Below are 24454 nucleotides of genomic sequence, written 5' to 3' on the forward strand. Positions count from 1 at the left end.
GTATAAAGTTCCAGGAGTTTACATCTGTTACTGGCTTGGTATATTCTATAATTAGATTTCACCACCAGCTGGGGGTATCTGCCCTGTTTTCTGACAGTCTGCCCTGAGGTCAGCACTCACAGTTGTGAGCCATGCCAGACAGCATGACAGAAGGTTCAGAAGGCGGATGCAGGACAGCCTCCATAAGAAGGTGACACAGTCTCACTCCCTATCCTGCTTCATCAGGGGTTAGAAGTCCCTGCATATCAGGCAACAGTCTCAGCTGTGACCCTCATCAAGGCACTTTAAGTACCTGGAATGAGGGTCACTCATCGGCATAAATTTTTTACAGCCAGCACAAGCTTAAAGCCCAGAGATTGAGACATACCCCAGTACTGGTCAATGGTACTCCTTGTATATTAGGGATCCGATGTCCAAAACTGATAAAGACAAAATAAAGAAAACCTCACTGAGTACTACTAACTATTTACAGACAGGAGATAAGCCCTCTGGAAGGAGAAAATTCACAGTAGCAAGCTGACATGCCCTTGTGACAGGTTCGGTTACAGAGACTCCCTTGAGACTGTCACTCAGTGAGCTGGGATACCACTGAGAACAACCCTCCTGCCAGAACAGGCGCCCCTCCACTCCTGTCTTGCCGAGTTAGACACTCCAGTCAGCTCCAGCACAGACCTAGAGGTTGGGCCCATGCCTCTCTGCAGTTCACTGAAGCTGAGATTCACTCAGCCCAGTGTTGGGAGCCTTTCTGGGAGCCTGAACCCCAAATAAATCTGTTTTACTCTGTATAAAGTTTATACGGGGTAAATTAATAAATTGTCTGCCCTCTATAACACTGATAGAGGGATATGCACAGATGTTTGCTCCCACAGGTATCAATCACTTACTCTGGGTTTAATAAACAAAAGTGATAAGTATAAAAAGTAGAATTTAAGTGGTTTCAAGTAATAACAGACAGAACAAAATAAGTCACCAAGCAAAATAAAGCAAAAACATGCAAGTCTAAGCCTAATACATTAAGAAACTGATTACAGGTAATATCTCACCCTCAGAGATGTTCCAATAAACTGCATTCCCAGACTAGACTCTTTCCTAGTCTGGGCCCAATCCTTTCCCCTGGTACAGTCCTTGTTAGTTCCAGCAGACATCTCAGACTGGCAGCCCCCTTTGTCCTGCTCCGCCCCCTTTTATAGCTTTGGCACAAGGTAGGAATCTTTTGTCTGTGCTTGTCCCCATCCCCACCTCATCAATGGAAAAGCACAAGGATTAAGATGGATTCCAGCATCATGTGACATGGTCACATGTCACAGTGAGACCCCAGCCTCCATTCTTCCTAGGCTGGCCCACACATGCACAGGAAAGTTTGCAAGTAAACAGCCATTTACAGTTCATTGATTCTGAAGCACCCTTAATGGCTTCCACTTAATATATTTACATCAGTAATACAAGTTTATATCTTATTCTCCTAACTCCAGACATAGAAATAATACATGCAAATAAATAGGATGAACACACTCAGTAGATAAGCTTTGTAATGATACCTTACAAGATACCTTTTGCATAAAGCATATTCCAGTTACACATATTCACATTCCTATGCTTATTTTCATAAAACATATGGAGTGCAAAGTCACAGCACTGACTACCAATCTCGGGCAGTAAGAAGGAATTGATGGGGGGGTCAGGGGTGGCTCCATCCTTTTCTTGATTGTGCAGCAGCACAAGGATGCAGAGGGCAAATGCACCACCCCAATGGGTACTGCTAAGGGAAAAATCTCTGACTCTGGTGCACTGGGTGTGCATGCACCTGAAGTAGAATGGATATATGTAATCGCTTGAAGGACTAATGACTATATTCATACCTGTGTAGCATTCTGGTTCCTAGTGCCAAAAAATCCTCTATTTCAGTTACTATTGCTTTTTGTACCATGGCCATCCTGAGACTTTTCCAAAAATGACCATGGCAACACTATAGCATTCTCCTTTTAACCCTGCCCTCCTATCCAGATCACCTACACTAGTGGTTTTCAAACTTTTTTCTGGTGACCCAGTTGAAGAAAATTGTTGATGCCCATGACCCAGTGGAGCTGGAGATGAGGGGTTTGGGAGGGGGCTCTGGGCTGGGACAGGAGGTTGGGGTGTAGGACGGGGTCAGGGCTCTGGGCTGGGGCTGCAGGCTCTGGGATGGGGCAGGGATTTGGGGTGCAGGAAGGGGCTCCAGGTTTGGGCGGGCTTGGGGCTGGGGCAGAGTATTGGAGCATAGACTTACCTCAGGCAGCTCCTGGTCAGCGGCACAGTGGGGGTGCTAAGGCAGGTTTCCTGCCTGTCTCAGCACCACGGACTGCACTGCACCCTGGAAGCAGCCAGCAGCAGGTCCAACTCCTAGGCAGAGGCACGCAAGTGGCTTTCACCTGCAGGCATCCCCCCTCCCCAGCTCCCATTGGTGGGTTGCTGGCCAATGGGAATGCGGAGCCAGTTCTTGGGGCAGCGCATGGAGTCCTGTGGCCCCCTTGCCTAGGAGCCAGACTTGTTGCTGGCTACTTCCAGGGTGCAGCGTGGTATCAGAACAGGTAGGAACTAGCCTGCCTTAACCGGGCAGCACCGCCAACAGGACTTTTAATTGCCCAGTCAGCGGTGCTCACCAGGGGCAGCTCTAGCTTTTTTGCCGCCCCAAGCACAGCAGGCAGGATGCCTTTGGCGGCTTGCCTGCAGGAGGTCCCCAGTCCTATGGTACCCACTGCCGAATTGCCACCAAATCTGTGGGACTGGCAGACCTCCTGCAGGCATGCTGCTGAAGCCTGCTTGACTGCCGTCCTCGCAGGGACCGGCAAGGCGCCCCCCATGGTTTGCCACCCCAGGCACGCACTTGGAGCGCTGGTGCCTGGAGCTGCCGCTGGTGCTAACCAGAGCTGCCACGACCTAGTACCTTACATTCCACAACCTAATACTGGATTGCGACCCACAGTTTGAAAACCACTGACAGATATTTCCCTCTTTGGAGATCACACCCGTCAGATCCAGGTGTGTGCTGGGAAACCTTGAGAGCTAGTCTGAGTGAGACATTGGAGAACACACTGAAAGGAACAGTCTGGTCCAGATACTCAAAGGTACGTAGACTCCTAACTCCCATTGGTTTCTACTTTCTGAAAACCTTAGGACATGGGTGAGGAACCTTTTTTTCTGTCACGGTCCATTGACCCACAGAAAATATCAATCGTGGGCCACACAGCCCCCGCGTCCTCTGCCCCCCTTCTCCTTTTACCCGCGTCCTCTGACCCCGCGCTCTTCCCTCGCCCTCGCCCTCTTCCTCCCACCCCCTTGCCAGGCTCTTCCCCTTGCGGCGGCCGAGAAGCGCCGATTGGCTGATGTTACCGGCTTTTATTTGCATACCGCGGGTGATAGGTTGACGGGGCGGCCGCGCGCAGGGCAGGTCGGGAAGGCGGCGGGCATTTTGAAAGATCGCGCGCCGACCGGCGGGCTGCTGTCTCCCTTAAGCAGCGCGCCATGGCGGGGCCCGGCCCGGCGGGGCTCTACGAGAGGTGAGGCCGGGGCGCCGGCAGGCGGAGATGCCTGTTTCCATCGTTCTGCCTCAGTCTGGCGTGTGCCTTCGCTCCCCCATGTGTGAGCAGGGGCGGGGCAGGGCTGCCCCCCCCCCCGGAGCTCTACTGCCTTCTCCCATTATACAGGGGAAACTGAGGCACGGAGAGGCTACTTGCCCAAGGCCACCCAGCCTCAGAACCTGGTATGGTCCCAGCTCATTGCTCCTTCCGCTGGGAGGCGGGGCTGGTCTGTGCTTGCTCACAGAAATCCCCTCCGTGCTTTATATCCCAAACCCTGACAGCTTTATGGCAGGGTTGTTACCGTAACTGTCAGCAGGTGAGAGCAGGCTGGTGTGTCTCCTTCTCCACCCCCTGCCCTCCCCGCCGCGTCCCATGACTAAGCCATGAGCTGTCTCTGCAGAAACCAGGGACATGTCTGAAGTTGCTCCTTACTGTCTCCAGCCCTGCGCTGCTGCGCACACATGTCTGTCACAGACTATTACCGGAGGGCTTCACGCTACTTGCTTATGTAGCCCAAGCTGAGCACTGTGCTGGGCCCCTCTCCCCACCCACAGCTGGAACTCCTTCCCCTGCTTCAGACAGGCTTCCCTAGCCACCACGCCCGCCTGCCTCCCTCCCTCCCCCCCACACAGGGGAACATGTATCTTAACTATTTATTTTCTGGATTTCAGATGTTTAAATTTGTTACCTTCATTCTCTGCACCCCAGATCCCAGCTCAGGTGGAGGGGCAGGGAGAGGGACTCAAACATCCCAGGGAGAGCTGGGTCCCCCAGACTTTAGAACATATAACAGGTAGGGGGCTTGACTCCCCCAATCCCAGCACACACAAGGAAAGGGAGAATTCAAGACTGACAGCCCCACCCCTAAACCCCCAATTTCCTCTGTTACACCTCATATTCCCCAACCTCTCCTGTCTTCTCCCCTCCTACCTCCCCCCAACTCCTTCCCTCCTCTCCCACCCATTCCCATTTATCTACCTGCCATAATACTCCCATTGCTCACTGGAGACCCAAACCCCTCTTCCCACATACTCTTGCATCCCTAACCACCTTCCCCTCCCAGTGACCATTTGCATGTGTAATTTCTTTTCTTTCCAAAACAATTTCAGCATCTTCTGAGTATTCTGTACTTAGAGTACATTTTCCCAAAAATAGAACCCCCTCCCTTTGATGGAGGCAGACTAGAGCAGCATGCCTGCTTTTTTACTTCAGATATTACTCTGGGTTGGATTTGAAGAACAGTGCATGGGGTGGTGCACAGATTTGATGACTATAACATATTCTCACAGACACCCAGGCCCTGTGATATGGAAGTGGTTTTCCAGATGGTTAGACCCTCTCTGCACATGTTCACTGTAATTCTGTAGGTGTGTAAATGGGCATGTGAGCTGTAGTGTGCAAGAGTGGAGACGCACTCTTTTTCAAATAACGTTTTAGTTTGACTTCCCCCCAAAGGGCTGTTGGGTGCCATGTGCTCTGTTGGGGTACTCTCAAGTGTTTTTACCCTGGCGTGATAATCAGAGCCCTCGTTTGATCTCTATCTGTGAGCAAAAAAGTTGCCAGATTGTGTCAACGTTTAAAAAAAAAAAAAAAAAAAAAAGCTTTTTTTTTTCCCTTAGCAACCTCTGGGTCAAATGCCCCAAAATTTGGATCACTGACTGTATCCTGTGCCCCCAATGAGGAAAACTAAATTTCAAGGCAATCTGATTAACTGTATGGCGTTTAGAACACTTAGAACAATCAAGTTTTTAAACAGAAAGCTGGTCTTCACCTTAACTATGGCAGAGCAGCTGTTCTGCTATAACGAAGTTCTTGGACAGTTAATATATTCAAAGTGCTGTACAAACATCAGACTTAATAATGTTAAAACAAATGGACTTGTGCATGTTTCTGTTAATTGTTTGACTCCTGCAAACATTGCTCCTTTGTTTTGTGTTCTACAGGTATGTGACTCAGGCAAAAGAAGCAGCCAGAAATGGAAATCTGGAAGAGTCTCTTAAACTCTTCAATCTTGCAAATGATATTCATCCCAGTGAAAAGCTGAAGAGCAGAATCAAAAGGCTTGAGGAAACACTTGCAGAGCTGGCACTTGCCACAGAGGAAGAGGAGGGATTTGTGGATGTATGTAACAGTGGTCTAATGATCTATGGAGAGATGCACAACAAACTCTTTGAGTATCAGAGAGAAGGTGTCGCCTTCCTATACAGCCTCTACCGTGATGGAAGACAAGGAGGTATATTGGCAGATGACATGGGTTTGGGAAAGACTATCCAGATCATTGCATTCCTTTCTGGGATGTTTGATGCTGAACTCATACAGTTTGTACTGCTAGTCATGCCAACCACCCTTGTTAGCAACTGGATGAGAGAGTTTGCCAAGTGGACTCCAGGACTGAGGGTGAAAGACTTTCATGGCACCAGCAAGACTGAGCGTAACAGAAAACTAGAGAGAATCCAAAGAAAGAATGGCATAGTGATCACAACATATCAAATGCTGATCAATAACTGGCAGCAGCTTTCTAGCCTTAGTGGACGAGAGTTTGTCTGGGACTATATTATTCTTGATGAAGCCCACAAAATTAAGTCCCCATCTGCTAAAACCACTAAATCTGTATATGCTATTCCTGCAAAAAATCGCATCCTCCTCACAGGGACACCAGTCCAAAATAATCTGCGTGAGATGTGGTCCTTGTTTGACTTTGCATGTCAGGGGGCCCTCCTAGGAACCGCGAAGACCTTTAAAATGGAATATGAGAATCCTATTACAAGGGCAAGGGAGAAAGATGCGACTCCAGGAGAGAAAGCACTTGGTCTTAAGATCTCTGAAAATCTAATGACCATTATAAAACCATACTTTCTTCGAAGAACTAAAGAAGACATACAAAAGAAGTACAAGTCTGACGAAGTGAAAACCCATCTTCCTGAAGATCAGAGTAAGGACATTGCTCCTGTGATGCCTTCTCTTACCAGGAAAAATGACTTCATTGTGTGGGTGTATTTAGCACCAGTTCAAGAAGAAATATACAGGAACTTTCTCTCTTTGGATCATGTGAAGGAGGTGTTAATGACAACGCGGTCACCTTTGGCGGAGCTGAATGTTTTAAAGAAACTATGTGATCACCCCAGGTTATTGTCAGCACGAGCATGTAGCCAGCTTGGCTTGGAAGGAGGTGGTTACTCTGAGCAGGATGATGAGAATGAAGGGGATGCATTTTCAGGAGCTAACAAAATTGATCATCTCTCTGATGAGATTCTGATTCAGGAGTCTGGGAAATTGCTGTTCCTCATGGGACTTCTAGAAAGGCTGCAAGAGGAGGGGCATAGAACTTTGGTATTTTCTCAATCAAGAAAAATGCTGGATATCTTAGAGCGCATTTTAACTCACAGAAATTTTAGGACCATGCGTATTGATGGAACAGTGACACACTTAGTGGAAAGGGAGAGGAGGATTGGTGTGTTTCAGAGTAATAAGGATTACTCTGTCTTTTTGCTTACTACACAAGTAGGTGGTGTTGGCATAACCTTAACAGCAGCTAGCAGAGTGGTGATCGTTGATCCCAGTTGGAATCCAGCTACTGATGCCCAAGCTGTGGACAGAGCTTATAGGATTGGACAAAAAGAAAATGTAGTGATTTATAGGCTGATTACCTGTGGTACAGTGGAAGAAAAAATATATAGGCGACAAGTCTTCAAGGATTCATTAATAAGACAAACTACTGGGGACAAAAAGAACCCATTTAGGTATTTCACTAAACAGGAATTACGGGAGCTCTTTACATTAGGAGATACTCAAACCTCTGCAACGCAGATTCAGCTGCAGTCCTTGCATGCCACTCAAAGAAAGACTGACTTAGAGCTGGATGAACATATTGCTTATCTGCACTCGCTGGAAATGTTTGGCATTTCAGATCATGACTTAATGTATACACGAGAAATAGCTCAAGAAGAACAGGCTGAGAATGAAGAAGCTCATCAGTACATTAAACAAAGGGTACAGAAGGCCCAAGAGCTGGTCCAGTTAGAATCTCAGCTCAAAGACCAATTGATGGGGAGAATCAGAAGTGATACTGAGGGAGCATGGCTGAGACACCCAGTATCGTCTTCCCAACCAAAAAAGAAATCACCAGAGTTTAACATAAATCACTTTATTTCACCACCTGCATTAGTTGAACCTTCAAATGATGAAGCTGTTGATCTTACAGAGGATGAAGATGTTGCTAATGTTAGTGCTAGAATGACAAGTTTGGTTATTGTGGATTCAGGGGAAGAGAAGCCAGCACAGGATGTGTCTAATACGGATGTTAATGAATTACTTACTAGCAGTAAGGTATTGAAACAATCCAATATACATGAAGCTGAACAAAAACTTGATCCAAATTTTATACCATCTTCCCTTGGAGTTCACTCATTTGCTAACAAAGAGAGTCATAGTCCTGAATCAAGAAGACACTCTCATTTCTCACATAGCATAAACAATGTCCAAATTACCTCTTCGCTGTTTTCACAGCCTTCGTTTAATGGATCTGTCATTGCTGTTCCTAAAAGATACAGAAATGCAGAAATGTCACTTCAAACTCATGATCCTCTTACTAACCCAGAAGATGATGGGAATGAAAATCCTGAGATAGCTTCTCCAGTAGCATCCAAAAGTCTATTGAATGTCATGTCAGAATTCCCTAGTGGACTCCAGAAGTCTCATGTGAGTGAAGCCAGCTTGGAGGCTACATCTGTTGCATCTTCTCAGTATCAGGCTGACTTCAATCTTGTTTTGGAAGACTCTGAAGATGGACAGCAAGACGTCTCAAAAAGGGGAAAATTACTGGAGTACACAGAAAACACAGGCTTTCATCTCCAAGTAGGAAACCATGGCAGTTCTGCAATGAATTCTTGGGTAAGAGAACATGATGACGACTTTGGGAATTCCTGTAACGTAGCCATGGATAATCTAAATGACTCTATACCAGTGAGTGAAGCCTTGATGGAAAGTGGTGATGACATGCCTATTGGCAAAAAGAAGAGGGCTCGAAGAATTGTTTCTGATAGTGAAGATGAAGATAATTCAGTCATGATTTTGGATGAAAATCTGCTTGAAAAAATGTTCTCACCCTTAAACAGCCCTCTATGTCCATCTCTGATGGGGATTACTTCATCTACTCCTAAATGTGATAGACCTATGGTAGACCCCACTTTTTCCCCAAGAGGAAACAGGTCTACAGCTTCTAGAAGATCTCTTATTAATGTAGTGTTGGACCAGGTTGAGGATATTGAAGAAACCATAGGAGCTCTCGGCCAAACAGAGGATAGTGATGAGGTGCAAGAACTTGTGGTAGAAGAAGCTGAAGAGCATAGTGTGGAGCCTGAGGAAGAACCTATTGGAGAAACACTTGATACAGAAAGTACAACCAGTTATTTAGATGATACAGAGTCTGTTGTATCTGAGGCAGATGAAATTGAGAGAGAGCCTCAAGAGGAATCTACTGGTGATCCTGAGCTGCTATCTGGTGAGCAAATGGACTGCTTTTCAAAGGAGAGTGCAGGCCAGAAAGATAATCAGACTACTGTGGATTCTCTTCATGCACCAGATAATTATGATGCCCTGATAGAATGTGGGAAGAAACTGAAAGATAATGGAAAACTACAAGATGCATTGAACTGTTTCCTGCAAGCTCTTGATATAAAAAATGGAGATCCTGAAGTTATGCTTATAACCTTAAATTTGTATAAACAACTATCGCAGAGGTGAGGATTTTGGTTACAAGTCAATTCCGAAAAGAACAATCACAAACCCAATCTCACTTTTTCTGAGGGGAAGGACCCAAAACAAAATTTTGATCTAAGCTACAGAATTGACTTGGATAATGGACAAGATTTGACTTTTTAAAAGGCTGGCACTGACAGAAGCAAATTTTACAATTGCATCTCTGTGAGCAAGGTATTGTTTCAAGAGCAATTTGTAACTAGCACTTGGGTGCTGGAGAGAAGGGTCTTCATTTTGCATGCAGTTCACAAAGGCAAAAAGTCACTAATTGTATGTTTAGAAAAATGTTTAAAGTTAAAAAAAAAAAACTACTACTTTCTATACTTCATGTCTGTTTTATTTGCAATATATTAACTTGCTTCTGCATTTTATACTTTTGCCTTCAAGTTTGGTCAATACATTTTGTTCCTCCATAGACCAACTGAAGAGGGAGGCTTGATTACTAAAGCATGGAAAACCGTTTGGCCTCACAGTTGCAGCCTGTGTCGGTCATTGAAGCATGTGGTCATCTGATTTAATGCTGGGAAACTTACTGCTGGGCCCCTGAACTCGACTAGTACAAGGGTTCTATGGTACCCATTGCTACTCAATTGTGTCCTTCATGTTATGTCTCATTAACTATGCTAGGAGTGCTGTGTATCTGCCCCAAACTTCCTGTGGGGGGATTACTGAACTGTTCATATTGGCACAGACACTTGCAGAACAGTCAGGAGTAGCTTCAACCCATCTAGCTACTACTGTGGATTTAACTTGCCTTTCCTGGGAAGATGGGAGACAGCAAAGCACTGCCAAGTTGGGAGTATCTGGTGGTGAGAGCAGGCTGGTACACTGGCTTGGTAGATGCTGCCTTGTCCTATGGCTACCCCTCTAGCTGTTGGGGGAGGGCGATGTGGGACAAAGGTTCTTTTCCTAAATCCTTGTAGCCAAAATACACAACATTTGTTGTAACTAAGCTACATCTCTTTCCAGGGTTAGGCTCATGCTCTGACATGAATTCAAATGTGGGACTAGGCAACAATCAGCATGTCTCCTCCAATAAGAGGCTCAAATGATAACAAGCCTCCTGGCTGCTGTGCGCCCTTGCAGTCTGTTTGGAAGATCAGATGTGCCTTCTCCCCATACCACATTAAGGGGGGGCATATGCCTGAGCACAGTTACTGAAGTAATTCATATGTTTACTGAATAAAATAGAGGAGTCCTTGTGGCACCTTAGAGACTAACACATTTACTTGGGCATGGGCCATAGCCCAGTTTTCAGCCTTTACTTAGACAGACCAGTCCAATATCCAAGCAGGAATTAAATTAAATTTCACTTGTGTGGACTGCGTTTGTAGTTGTCTTGTGCTGTGAGACAAAGAGTCTGTGACTTTTGCCAGAGGTAGTGAGCAGCCATGCATCTTGATGATCATAGTCTCTGAAAATTAGGCAGATGTCCTAAGCCTGGTTGCCAGTTTCATAGATTCCAAGGCCAGAAGGGACCATTACGATTATCTGCGCTGATCTTCTGTGTAACACAGGCCATAGACCTTCCCCAAAATAATTCCTAGAGCAGATATAGGAAAAACATCCAATGTTGATTTAAATATTGTCAGTGATGGAGAATCCATGACCCTTGGTAAATTGTTCCAATAGCTAAAAATTTCACCTTATTTCCAGTCTGAACAAGTTTCTGACTCTGGAGTATTGACAAGGAAATTTAGCTGGGTTCTGGATGTCTTGATTTCCTAAAAAGTGCTATACAGCAGTGGCTCTCAACCTTTCCAGACTACTGTACCCTTTTCAGGAATCTGATTTGTCTTGCGTAACCCCCAGTTTCACCTCACTTAAAAAGTACTTCCTTACAAAATCAGACATAAAGACTAAAGTGCCACAGAATGGTGCTACTGAAAAATTGCTTACTTTCTCATTTCCACCATATAATTATAAAACAAATTGGAATATAAATATTGTACTTACATTTCAGTGTATAGTATATAGAGCAGTATAAACAAGTCATTGTCTATATGAAATTTGTTTGTACTGATTTCGCTAGTGCGTCTTATGTAGCCTGTTGTAAAACTAGGCAAATATCTAGATGAGTTGATGTATGTGCTGGAAGACCTGTGTACCTCCAGGGGTCTGTGTGTATCCCTGCACAAATAGCTTGTCATAGCTACATAAATCAGTGGCAGAGCCAGCTAGCAGCACAGTTAGTCCACTGTATCATAGTACTTGTGTGCTTATCTAACCCATCTCAGATAATGTGACCCAAATTCGGCCCTGGGACCTGTGGACAATTCCTGTGCCTTCAATGGAAGTTATAGGTGGGGGTTTGAGATCAACATCTGGCCTGTGGTTGCGGGGGCAGGTGCTAGCTACCTCTCACTCATTCATGCCCTTCTGGCTTGAGATGGCTGTGTCTAGTCCATGCAATCCAAGATGACTACTACGATGCCATTTAAGCAGTGAGCAGGGCCACTGTTCCACTCGGGTACTTTCCTACCACTCCAGGCCATCTCTGCCCAACTATGGTTGGTTTATTTCCTTTGTGCTAAGGAGTGAAGAAGGGACATCAAGGGGCAATGCAGAGATGCCAGTGTGAGGAAAATGATGTCCCACATTGCAAAGGGTCACCTTCCCTTATCGTTATGGAGAAGGTTCATTGTGGCAGTGGGACACAGAAGTCAGAAGCATCATGTGGCAGAAGTACAGTAACCAAACTTCTCTGCCTCCAATTGCCAAACTCTTCCATGGTCATCTGATGTGCTTCCATCACACCCCTACTCCAGTTGCCAAAACTCTCCCCACCCTCTGTCCTTCCCACTCTTCAGTGGCTTTGCTCTAGTCACCTATTCTGCTGAGGAAATGGTGACAAGACAGTGATGCAGCAAGTGTTCCCCAGGTCCACTGCAGAACACTTAGTTGTAGAGATGGTTCTTCAACAGCTGAAAAATCTCTTGGAGTGAAAGATATTCCAATCAACAGCTACTATCTGCCCTATTAGAACTAGTTCAAAGGCCAAACTAGATGCAAAGGGGTCCTGTCACTGCAGTGATCACTCAAAACTGAGCTGGCCTGCTTTCCACAGCATTTCAGCACCATGTTCAGTTAAGCTTGGTTAACTAGAGTTGTATGGTCTTTATGTTAATTTGTGGTGTTACTAATTTCTGAACCACCTGTCTCACTGAGAATGACCGTAGTGAGAAGCATTGTGGCCATACTACTTCACATTACTGATGTGAAGAGCAAGGACTCTTAGGCACATACACAGGTAGGCCTCCTAGCTTGAGCAACCAAGTGAAATATTTTGTAAACTAATCAGTGGGGAGGTGGGGCCATGAGATTACTTCCCCTCTGGAATGGGTCATACTGAATGCAAAAGGTGCTGACTTACTCTATTCTTAAGAACAGTGCGGGTGGTGGAGTCTCTGGGGGTTGAATTTAGGGGAGGCCAGATTTCAATTCCCCCTGAGAAACCAACGTTGGGGAAGATACACTGCCTGAGTCTAACATTTTGCTACATGTAACCTTTGGAAAGGCAGTCTTCCCTCCTTTCACAGCTCCTGCTCATATGCCTAAGCCCTTGCCTTCAGTAATGCACAAAGCCTTTCTGAAAGTAAGGCCAAATTGACAACTTTAAACATGCTTCTATTCTCAGCACCAACATCTACATGGCTGGCTTCTCATTTGCACATTGCTAAAGCAACAGCCAACACACTAACAAAGTACTCCTATATATTAGATTCAAGAGATAGGAAACAGATTACAAATGTGTTACAAGAGGGTTGCACATTTAATTGCTCCTGGAGGCTGAGCTCTTAAGTGCAATGCAGGTGGGGGAGGGAGGTGTGCACTCTGGAGGGTCTGAAGGGGATTGGTGGGAGTTCGGGGAAAGGATACACAGCTTTATCTACATAAGCAATTAAGTGTGTGATGCTCTAGTGACTGCTGCCTGTCATGTATGTGGGCAGCAGCAGAGGGGGCCAGAGAGCTTCCTCTGCCTGCAGTACTAAATGGGCACTCTGTGGACTTGACTTGAAATTTTCTGGTTTTCACACATCAGTAGGATTTTGCCTATTAATGCTTGGAATTGATCAGATGTGGTTTTCAAAAGTTATCACCTTATAGACAAATGCCATTAAACAGAATGTAGGGCCTCACTTTAGCTGGCCAATTAGTGATCATAGCAACACTGGCTCACAGACACTTCACCCAAAGGGTGTTTAATACAAATCTCTCAAGCTGATTTATACTTGCGTATTTATGGCACCTCTCAGTGCAAACCATTTACAAAGCCAGTCCAGAATCCTCCTTTTCAGAATAAATCCAGAGCACTCCCCCCAGCAAGAGAAGTTGCAGTGATATGATGGGCTCCTTAAAGTCCAGTGCTTTTAATTTCTAAGAAGAGAGGATTCTCAGCAGGAATGCTGGGGTCATCATGTTCCCCTCTGTCCTGGAGAGAAATGGTTGGGATCCACAGGGAAGTGCCTGAGACAGGGCTCCTTTTTAACTCTATTTTCTGACATATGCAAGGACTGTTGGTTTTGAGTTCTTGAGTTTAATACTTCCCCTTTGCTGGAAAAGAAGGAAGATAGTTTATATAGTGGAGTGAGTGTGACTGTTTTTCCCCATGTTCACTAATTGCTCCCAGTGAAATCTCCTAATCTGACTGGTTTGCACTGTGGTGCCTCTGATTTGCCAAATCCCTTGCATGGAAATGGAATGTGAAACTACAGCACAACTGTCATACAGCTGATAAATCCACTGTAGGGAAACCTTTACTACTTTAGACCATCTAGGTTTACAAACTGAGGCTGAATTAGACAGCTGGATTTTCCTGGACAAACTAGGCTGGTAAAATGGCTCTCTCTGTGGACCCAAAGTTGCAACTGCAAGGAGATTTTTTCCATGGATTTTATATGAAGTCTACTAATACTATTCCAATAAGACAACCCGTCCATGTTAGCAGCCCAGGAAAAGCAAGGGCTACTCAACTGCTTCAGTTCTCATGAAGTAAGAATCTCACATGCTCCACACAACAAAGGAGATTTCAATAACTGCCTGAAGTGCTTTGCTAGGTACCGACAACTTCTTTCTGTTGGCTTCCACCCTGCCAGGTCTATAATCTGTAAACTGGGGTAAAATTGTCCAAAAGAAATGGTGTGGACACCATCAACAAACATGCTGCATGCATGCACATACAAACCTGAGTCCTATAGATCCCCAACCCTAACAACTCCCACAACAAATCTGCTTGGAAGTTCCTAGTCAGTGTATAGAACAGTAAGTGTCAGCTTCACTCTTTTTTGTATTTTATTTTCTCCCTTCAACCATAATTATGTGGTATCCAAACTTCGTTTTGACAGGAGGGTCTGTGTACACTGGCTTATCCATACTGCTGACTGCCAAGGTGAATGCTGCTTCCTGGAAAGGTCCCACCATAGAACCTCTGGTCATCCAGCCCAAGTCTCCCTGAAAGAGAGTCAATGAAAATGGCCAGGTCTGAAAATCCCTTTCAAAACATGCCCAGAGCTGAACTGTGAGACAGAGTGGGTAACATTTCTATAAAGCAGAGAGAAAAATCCAACAAACAGGGTTTTTAAGAACAAATAACCTTTTTCCATTCAGTGCTTGGAACCTTAAACTTTACAGCTGTCTACTGCACAGATGTGTGTGGAATGAGAGTATCATCAGATACTATGGCAATGTGTGCAGTATAAAAACCTATATAAAATAGAGCATAAGAATGGCCAAACTGAGTCAGACCAATGGTCCATCTAGCCCAGCATCCTGTCTTCCAACAGTGGCTAATGTCAGATGCTTCAAAGGAAATGAACAGAACAGGACAATTATCAACGATCCATCCCGTCATCCAGTCCCAGCATCAAAGTCTTAGGGACACCCACAGAATGGGTGCATCCCTGGACATCTTGGCTAATAGCCACTGATGGACCTATGCTCCATGAACTTATCTAGTTATTTTTTTAAATTTAGTTATGGCCTTCACCACATCCCCTGGCAACAAGTGGCACAGGTTGACAGTGCAGTGTGTCAAGAAGTACTTCCTTTTGTTTTAAACCTGCTACCTGTTAATTTCATAGGGTGACCCTACTTCTTAGGTGAAGGGGCATTTAATACTTCCTTACTCACTTTCTCCATACCATTTATGATTTTATAGGCCTTTATCATGTCCCCCCCTTAGTTATCTCTTTACTCCTGGGGGAATTCTGTGCCAAAGTATTAAAAATTCTGCACCAAAAAAATTAAAATTCTGCACACGTTTTAAAATTCTGCACATTTTGTCAAAATAATGCAATATAATCATGCCAGTTTCAATTATTTTGGTGATTTATTTAAACTACAATACAATGGATGGAGAATGGGAGTGGGGAGCACTGGAGGAAATCCCCAACCCTCCTTTGTCTAAAAGTAATGTAGACAGGTTTAACCCTTTATTTCTAGTTATTAGTCAACAAATATATGCAGCCATATGGTCAGTGTTACATCATAGGCAATTGAAGAGCAAGTGAGGGCTGGGGAATCAAACTCACAATTTATATTGGCTACTGACCATCTCCAGGAAGGTAAGTACCAAACAGTTAATGGAGCACGGTTTGATAGGAATTTTTTTCAGTCCAAAAATGTAGACAAGTTCTAGTCACTAAAGCACCATAAAAATGTATAAGGCCATACTGTCTTTTACATCACTTTGGCAATGTAAAGGAGCCTTAAAACTTTTACACCTGTTTTATATCCCTGGGAGAATTCACAAAGACAATGAGAACAATTTACTAAGCAGGCAGGCTGCTACGTTCTGCTCTGCCCCATGCCTACCTCCTCAGAAACACCCCACAGCCCTGCCTCTCCACACCGAACGTGCTGCAATAGCGAGCAAGAGGGACAGAGTGTCTCTCTCCCTCTCACATACATGACTGCCCAGCCTCCCATCTCCATCCCTGTGGTTATTTGCGTCTCTGCTGGCTGCTCCGGGCACCCGAACCAACCTGCCTGCGCTGCCAGGGAAGGGTACATGACCACTCTTGTGGGCTTCCCTTTGTTTCCCCATCAGAAGTCATTTTTCTGCGGGGAAGCAAAGAAATCCGCAGGGAACATGAATTCTGCACATGCACAGCATGCAGAATTCCCCCAGGAGTATCTCTTTTCCAAGCTGTACAGTCTGTCTTTTTAATCTCTCTTCATACAAAAGCTGTTTCATACCCCTAATCATATTTGTTGTTTGGACTTTTTCCATTTCTAATTATCTTTTTTGAGATAGAGTGACCAGGACTGCATGCAATATTCAAGGTGTAGGCGTACCATGGATTTATATTGTGGCATTATGATATTTACTATCTTATTATCTATTCCTTTCCTAATGGGTCCTACATTGTTAGCTTGTTTGAGTGCTGCTGCATATCAAGTGGATGTTTTCAGAAAACTATCCACGACTCCAAGATGGCTTCCTTGAGCGGTTACAGCTTATTTAACCCCATCAAAAACATTTCCTGAATCTTTGTGGTCTATATTGTTAGAATACAGACAGGTAGCCGAGTTAGTCTGTATTCACAAAAACAACGAGGAGTCCAGGTGGAATTCTTCAAGGGCCTTCTTCCCGTGGGGCCATATGATGAAGATATCATCAATGTAGTATAAGTAGAGGAGGGGCACTAGGGGACAAGAGCTGAGGAAGTTCTAAGTCAGCCATAAAAACATCTCAGGGACTCTCTTTCTGCCTCTCCCCCCCCCCCCCCCCACGATACATTTCTGCGGTGATCTGGAAGCCTACTTTCACTGTCTCTGACTCAAAGAATATTTTCAACACACCACTGAACAGAGCACTGATCTACAGGAACCCTCCTACCAACACTACAAGAAGAATTCTGCGTGGACTTCTCCTGGTGGTCAAAATGACAGACTGGACTTCTACATAGAGTGCTTCTGCAGATGTGCACAGGCTGAAATTGTGAACAAACAGCATCACTTGCCCCATAACCTCAGCCATACAGAACGCATGGCCATCCACAGCCTCAGAAACATCTCTGACATTATAATCAAAGTGGATGACAAAGAAGGTGCTGTAGTCATCATGAACAGGTCAGATTATGAACAGGAGGCTGCCAGACAACTCTCCAACACCATATTCTACAGACCACTATCCTCCGATCCCAGTACCAAGGAGTACCAAAAGAAACTACACCATCTGCTCAAGAAACTCCCTGCTACAGCACAGGAACAAATCTACACAGACACACCCCTAGAGCCCCAATCAGGGGTATTCTATCTACTACCCAAGATCCATAACCTTGGAAATCCTGGACGCCCCATCATCTCAGGCATTGGCACTCTTACAGCAGGATTATCTGGCTATTTTGACTCTCTCCTCAGACCCTACGCTACCAGCACTCCTACCTATCTTCGAGACACCACTGACTTCTGAGGAAACTTTACAATGCATTGGTGATCTTCCTGAAAACACCATCCTGGCCACCATGGATGTAGAAGCTCTTTACACCAATATTCCACACAAGGATAGACTACAAGCTGTCAGGAACAGTATACCTGATGAGGCCACGGCACACCTGGTGGCTGAACTTTGTGACTTTGTCCTCACCCATAAACATTTCAGATTTGGGGACAACTTATACCTTCAAGTCAGTGGCACTGCTATGGGGTACCCACATGGCCCCACAGTATGCCAACATTTTTATGGATGACTTAGAACAACGCTTCCTCAGCTCTAGTCCCCTAGCGCCCCTCCTCTACTTATGCTACATTGATAACATCTTCATCATATGAATCCACAGGAAGGAGGCCCTTGAAGAATTCCACCTGGATTTCAACAATTTCCACCCCACCATCAACCTCAGCCTGGACCAGTCCACACAAAAGATCCACTTCCTGGACACTACAGTGCAAATAAGATACCGTCACATAAACACCACCCTATACCGGAAACCTACTGACCGCTATACTTACCTACATGCCTCCAGCTTCCATCCAGGATGCATCACACAATCCACTGTCTACAGCCAAGCCCTAAGATACAACTGCATTTGCTCCAATCCCTCAGATAGAGAAACACCTACAAGATCTCTATCAAGCCTTCTTAAAACTACAATACCCACCTGGGGAAGTGAGGAAACAGATTGACAGAACGAGATGGGTACCCAGAAGTCACCTACTACAGGATAGGCCCAACAAGGAAAATAACAGAACACCACTGGCCATCACGTACAGCCCCCAGCTAAAACCTCTCCAGCGCATCATCAACAATCTATAACGTATCCTGGAAAACTATTCCCCACTCTCATAGGCCTTGGGAGGCAGGCCAGTCCTCGCTTACAGACAGCTCCCCAACCTGAAGCAAATGCTCACCAGTAACTACACACCACACCTCAGAAACACTAACCCAGGAACCAATCCCTGTAACAAACCCGTTGCCTTCTCTGTCCCCATATCTACTGTAGCAACACCATCATAGGACCCAACCACACCACTCACACCATCAAAGGCTCATTCAGCTGCACATCTACTAATGTGATATATGCCATCATGTGCCAGCAATGCCCCTCTGCCATGTACATTGGCCAAATGTAAAAGGATAAATGGACACAGATCAGACATCAGGAATGGTAACATACAAAAGCCAGTAGGAGAACACTTCAGTCTCCCTGGACACTCAATAACAGCTTTAAAAGTACCCATTCTTTAACAAAAAAACTTCAGAAACAGACTTCAAAGAGAAACTGCTGAGCTACAATTCATTTGCAAACTTAACGCCACCGATCTGGGCTTGAATAGGGATTGGGAGCGGCTGTCTCACTACAAAAGCAGTTTTCCCTCTCTTGGTATTGATACCTCCTCATCAATTACTGGGAGTGGACAACATCCACCCTGATTAAATTGACCTTCAACATTGGTTCTCCACTTGTACGGTAACTCCCTTCTCTTCATGTGCCAGTATATATTTATGCCTGTATCTGTAATTTTCACTACATGCATCTTAAAAAGTGGGTTTTTTACCCATGAAAGCTTATGCCCGAATAAATGTTAGTCTTTAAGTGCCACCAGACTCCTCATTGTTTTTGTGTATTGCTAGACATACTTGCTGACAGGTATTTTGAAATAAATTACTAAAATAATTGAAACTGGCATGATTATATTGTGTTATTTTGAAAAATAAAATATGCAGAATTTTAAAATATTGTGAACACAATTTTAATTTTTTTGGTGATGAATTCCCCTAGGAGTAAAGAGCAAGAGATAGTGTTCTGTTAAGGGCTATGGATTGAGTTTCCTGAGAGGATCAGATTAATGTGGAGACGAAGTACTTTGAGTGCATACTGTAACACCCTCCTCTGTGACAGAATATTTCCCTGTAAAACCAGACTGATGGGGCAGGTGGAGAAATATGGCCCATGCAAAGACTCTTATTTCAAGGAAGGGGGAAGAGCAGGAGATCCAGGAAGTTCATAAGAGACTTCCCAATGCAACCTCATTTATATGCTACACCACTGATAAGTACTATGGAACCTGGTAGATTTCCCAGAGTCCCAGTCTCCTGCTAATGACTAGATTGGGGTGGCCAAACTTACTGACCCCCTGAGCCACATGATAGTCTTCAGAAGTTCAAGAGCTGGGCGTGCCGGCTGGTACTCAGGGCTTCAGCCTCAGCAGGCGCCTCCTGCAAGATTGAAGCCCCAAGAGCTTCCCCTGCCCCCCAGTAGGGCAGAAGCCTCTAGCCCCACAACTCTGCCACAGGCAGAAGCCCTGAGGTCCCCCTGCCCCAGTCTGGTAGGTGGAGAATGGAGGGTGTGTGTGTGGGTGGGGGGGCTTGCAAGCCACACTTTAACTGTAAAAAAGCCACATTTGGCTCATAAGCCACAGTGTGGCCACCTCTACACTAGCCAATGGTGCCTCCCTGACATCAGGTAGTCCACCTAAGAGCTATCAGCACAAGTCTGACAATCAGTGATATGTACCCCTTGTCTGGCTTTATCTTCACTGTACTGTGAGGCTACTTCACTGAAGCGCACTCCAGACTTCAGCTTCTCCATGGCCTCCATGATTTTGCTGTGCTTTTCACATAGAATGTGTCTAACCTAGAATGCAAAAGCAGAGAGAAGTTACTGAATAAGCTCCTGTCAGCGTGTTTCTCAACACAGTAAAACTGAGTCCATTGGAGGGCTTCCCACCTCCAGCCCAGGACATTCAGTTCAATTGCTGTCCCAAACAGCAGCCAGGGCAGAGTGACTGAGCCCAGCATGCCTCCTGCTTCTGCAAGTGGCACACCAGCTTGGCAGCGGCCCAGTATCAAGCACTGCACCCAGTCCCAAAGACAGATTGCACTTAGCAGCTGCCTCTGAGAGAGGCACCTTCATCCCTCAGGACCTTACTGGGCAGTCGAGGGTTGCTGCTGTGTGGGCCAGCATGAACCCCTAAACCCCAGAGCCAGATCCTGGCTGGGCACCCACAACCTGTGGTTTTCCGCATAGCTGGACTTGTGCCACCTATGCACACCACGTGCTTGGCTGAAGGCAGCAGCTGGGGAGATGTGCCTATAGCCCTGCTACCCCTTGTGACGAACTGGGACTGTTCTTAATGTTTTCTCTGAATACTGTGTGGGTGCCTCAGTTTCTGGCCCACCCTCTGTTGCCTAGCAACTAATGGCCCGGCCCTCCCCCCCTGCAAGGGGATGCTAAAGGTGTGGGAGAACAAAGAGGTCAGGTGACCTCTTGGCCTGGGAAAGGAACTCAGCAGAGAAGGAGGAGCTGGAGGGGGCTTCAGTTTGGAGCTGGCTGGGGACGAGGAGTGAGGGTAGACATGGGGGTCTGCCTCGCTGGGCCCCAGAATGGGGCTGGCCGAGGGGTCCGGTTCTCTGTACCTACAAGCTCTGTTTTAGACCGTGTTTGAGCATTGGCCTGCTAAACCCAGGGTTGTGAGTTCAATCCTTGAGGGGGCCATTTAGGGATCTGGGGCAAAAATCTGTCTGGGGATTGGTCCTGCTTTGAGCAGGTGGTTGGACTAGATGACCTCCTGAGGTCCCTTCCAACCCTGATATTCTTTGATTCTAATAAACCTCTGTTTTACTGGCTGGCTAAGAGTCACGTCTGACTGTGAAGTGGGGGTGCAGGACCCCATGGTGTCCCCAGGACCCCGCCTGGGCGGACTCGCTGTGGGAAGCGCACGGAGGAGCATATGCTGAATGCTCCAAGGAGAGACCCAGGAAGAGAAACCGTGTGAGCTTCTTGCCCTGGAGACAGTCTGCTCCAAGGGAGAGGAGGCTCCCCAAAGTCCTGACTGGCTTTGTGGGGAGCAGTTCAAGAGCATCGCCCGGGGACTCCGTGACACCCCTCCATGCCACACTCACCTTCACAGAGCTGCCCCCACCCTTTGGGGCTGGGGCCTGCCTCTCGGCACTGCCCCCGCCGCCAGCAGCTCCTCCTTAGGAACAAACCAGATCATCATTAGCTGGGCTCGGCTCCTGGGGTGGCACCATGGACTGCCACAGACCAGGGCCAGCCTGGCGAGGACACAGACTACCCTGGACTGGAGAATGGACTATGGCATTCCCCCCTTCCTCCGACCCGGTGGCACCATCCGCCACCCCATCAAGGCAACTGCCCATTCCCCTCTATCACTCCCCTGACCCAGGGCACTACAGCCCGCCCACCCACCATCTCCCCTTTCCGACGACCCGGGATGCTACAGCCTGCCCCCCCATCCATCCCCCCTTCCCCCGACCCGGTGGTGCCGCCCACCCCTCCCCATCCAGCCCCCCTTCCTTCAACCCCGGGCGCTACAGCCCGCCCCCCATCCATCCCCCCTTCCTCCGACCCGGGGCGCTATAGCCCGCCCCCCATCCATCCCCCCTTCCTCCGACCCGGGGCGCTACAGCCCGGCCCCCCATCCATCCCCCCTTCCGCCGACCCGGGGCGCTACAGCCCGGCCCCCCATCCATACCCCCTTCCGCCGACCCGGGGCGCTACAGCCCGGCCCCCCATCCATACCCCCTTCCGCCGACCCGGGGCGCTACAGCCCGCCCCCCCATCCATACCCCCTTCCTCCGATCCGGGGCGCTACAGCCCGCCCCCCATCCATCCCCCCTTCCTCCCACCCGGGGCGCTACAGCCCGGCCCCCCATCCCCCCTTCCTCCGACCCAGGGCGCTACAGACCGGCCCCCCCATCCATCCCCCCTTCCTCCGACCCAGGGCGCTACAGCCCGCGCCCCCATCCATCCCCCCTTCCTCCTACCTGGGGCGCTACAGCCCGCCCCCCCTTCCTTCAACCTGGGGCGCTACAGCCCAGCCCCCACATCCATCCCCCCGTCCTCCGACCCGGGGCGCTATAGCCCGCCCCCCATCCATCCCCCCTTCCTCCGACCCGGGGCGCTACAGCCCGGCCCCCCATCCATCCCCCCTTCCGCCGACCCGGGGCGCTACAGCCCGCCCCCCCATCCATACCCCCTTCCTCCGATCCGGGGCGCTACAGCCCGCCCCCCATCCATCCCCCCTTCCTCCAACCTGGGGCGCTACAGCCCGGCCCCCCATCCCCCCTTCCTCCGACCCAGGGCGCTACAGCCCGGCCCCCCATCCATCCCCCCTTCCTCCGACCCAGGGCGCTACAGCCCGCCCCCCCATCCATCCCCCCTTCCTCCAACCCGGGGCGCTACAGCCCGCCCCCCCTTCCTTCAACCTGGGGCGCTACAGCCCAGCCCCCACATCCATCCCCCCTTCCTCCGACCCGGTGGCGCCACCCGCCCCCTCCATCCATCCCCCCTTCCTTCAACCCAGGGCGCTACAGCCCGCCCCCCCCATCCATTCCCCCTTCCTCTGACCCGGTGGCACCACCCGCCCCCCCTTCCTCCGACCTGGGGCGCTACAGCCCGGCCGCCCCATCCATCCCCCCTTCCCCCGACCCGGTGGCGCCGCCTGCCCCCCCTCTATCCCCCCTTCCTTCAACCTGGGGCGCTACAGCCCAGCCCCCACATCCATCCCCCCTTCCTCCGACCCGGTGGCGCCGCCCGCCCCCTCCATCCATCCCCCCTTCCTTCAACCCAGGGCGCTACAGCCCGCCCCCCCCATTCCATCCCCCCTTCCTCCGACCTGGTGGCACCACCCGCCCCCACTTCCTCCGACCTGGGATGCTACAGCCCGTCCCCCCCCATCCATCCCCCCTTTCTCCGACCCGGTGGCGCCGCCCGCCCCCCCATCCCCCTTTTCTCCGACCCGGTGGCGCCGCCCGCCCTCACCCTTCCCACTTTTGCCGCCGCTTTTCCCTTTGGGGGGCATCTCCGCAGCCAGGCGTCGCGCACGTGACGCCACGGAGAGCGCGAGGGCCCCGCTCAGGGCCCAAGCGGTGGCCTAGCTCGGCACACCCCGAGCCCGGGCTGGCCGCGCTAAACGCCTGTCGGGGACACTGCGGCTCCCCGCGTGTCCCGCCAGGAGCTGCCGCTCGCCGGCTGGGAGCGTGGGTCCCGGCACAGACCCCCGACCCCAGCGCGGGGAGCATCCCTGGAGGTCCCCCCCCCGCATTCCCCAGTGGGACTCGGTCCCGGCTAGCGCCCTTCCCCTCTCTGCCCCCCCATGGGTCTGGGCCCGCCCCCAATGTGCTGCTGCACCCCCTGGATTAAAGTGGTTCAGTGGCTCTCAGCACCCAATTGTCTGGGCAGGTGGGGCAGGGTGATGAGACAATGAGAAGAAAATTTTTCCTGATCTCTTGTATGGCGTTGTGTTGTATCCTGAGTCTGCGCCTTGCCAGTCCTCTAACGCCTGCCTGCCTCAGCTCCTTATTGTACAGCACTTAACACATCTAGGTGTTACAGAAATAAAAACAATAAGCGTGACTAGCTTGGCAAACATTTTATAACAAGTGATTCCGGATATAATCATTCCTCTTCCTCACCTTGGGAGAACTGTATTTTGTCAAGCTTTACTTTTCAATAACTAAAAAAAAAAATAAATCTTAAGCATTCACATTTTTATCACGCTTACTACAAGGGCCTCTTACAATCTCAGGGAGATTTTTATATTTACCTGCCCTTGTCCCTTCTTAACTTCCTTTTTTGAAAATTTGGAGAATTGTTTGCCATGCTGCAACATGTGTACCACAGCTGTAAAGGCTGTGCTATTGGGTAAAATTATTGCCATGCCTTCACTAT

At 48.2% G+C, this 24454-nt stretch overlaps 2 protein-coding genes across 4 annotated transcripts; one reads left to right on the forward strand and one right to left on the reverse strand.

The window, feature by feature from the left end:
• The first annotated feature begins 3429 nt into the window (after positions 1 to 3429).
• Positions 3430 to 9637, forward strand: ERCC6L (ERCC excision repair 6 like, spindle assembly checkpoint helicase). Its single transcript, XM_045030664.1, has 2 exons — positions 3430 to 3536; positions 5501 to 9637. The coding sequence occupies exons 1-2, from the start codon at positions 3502 to 3504 to the stop codon at positions 9297 to 9299; spliced, it is 3834 nt and encodes a 1277-aa protein (XP_044886599.1). The 5' UTR covers positions 3430 to 3501; the 3' UTR covers positions 9300 to 9637.
• A 3853-nt stretch (positions 9638 to 13490) lies between these two features.
• PIN4 (peptidylprolyl cis/trans isomerase, NIMA-interacting 4) lies at positions 13491 to 23670 on the reverse strand. 3 transcript variants are annotated; one of them, XR_006582248.1, is made up of 5 exons: positions 23546 to 23670; positions 21664 to 21737; positions 20276 to 20395; positions 14500 to 14765; positions 13491 to 13868 (listed from the first exon to the last, which is right to left on the reverse strand). XR_006582248.1 is itself a non-coding variant. In XM_045030665.1 (4 exons), the coding sequence occupies exons 1-4, from the start codon at positions 23583 to 23585 to the stop codon at positions 14607 to 14609; spliced, it is 393 nt and encodes a 130-aa protein (XP_044886600.1). In that variant the 5' UTR covers positions 23586 to 23670; the 3' UTR covers positions 13491 to 14606. The 3 variants fall into 3 exon arrangements, 2 of the variants coding, with proteins under 2 accessions (XP_044886600.1, XP_044886601.1); XM_045030665.1 differs by having other exon boundaries at positions 13491 to 14765; XM_045030666.1 differs by having other exon boundaries at positions 13491 to 14765; positions 23555 to 23617.
• Positions 23671 to 24454: the final 784 nt, after the last annotated feature.

Source organism: Mauremys mutica, chromosome 9 (genome assembly GCF_020497125.1).
Source record: "Mauremys mutica isolate MM-2020 ecotype Southern chromosome 9, ASM2049712v1, whole genome shotgun sequence".
Classification (NCBI taxonomy): domain Eukaryota; kingdom Metazoa; phylum Chordata; order Testudines; family Geoemydidae; genus Mauremys; species Mauremys mutica.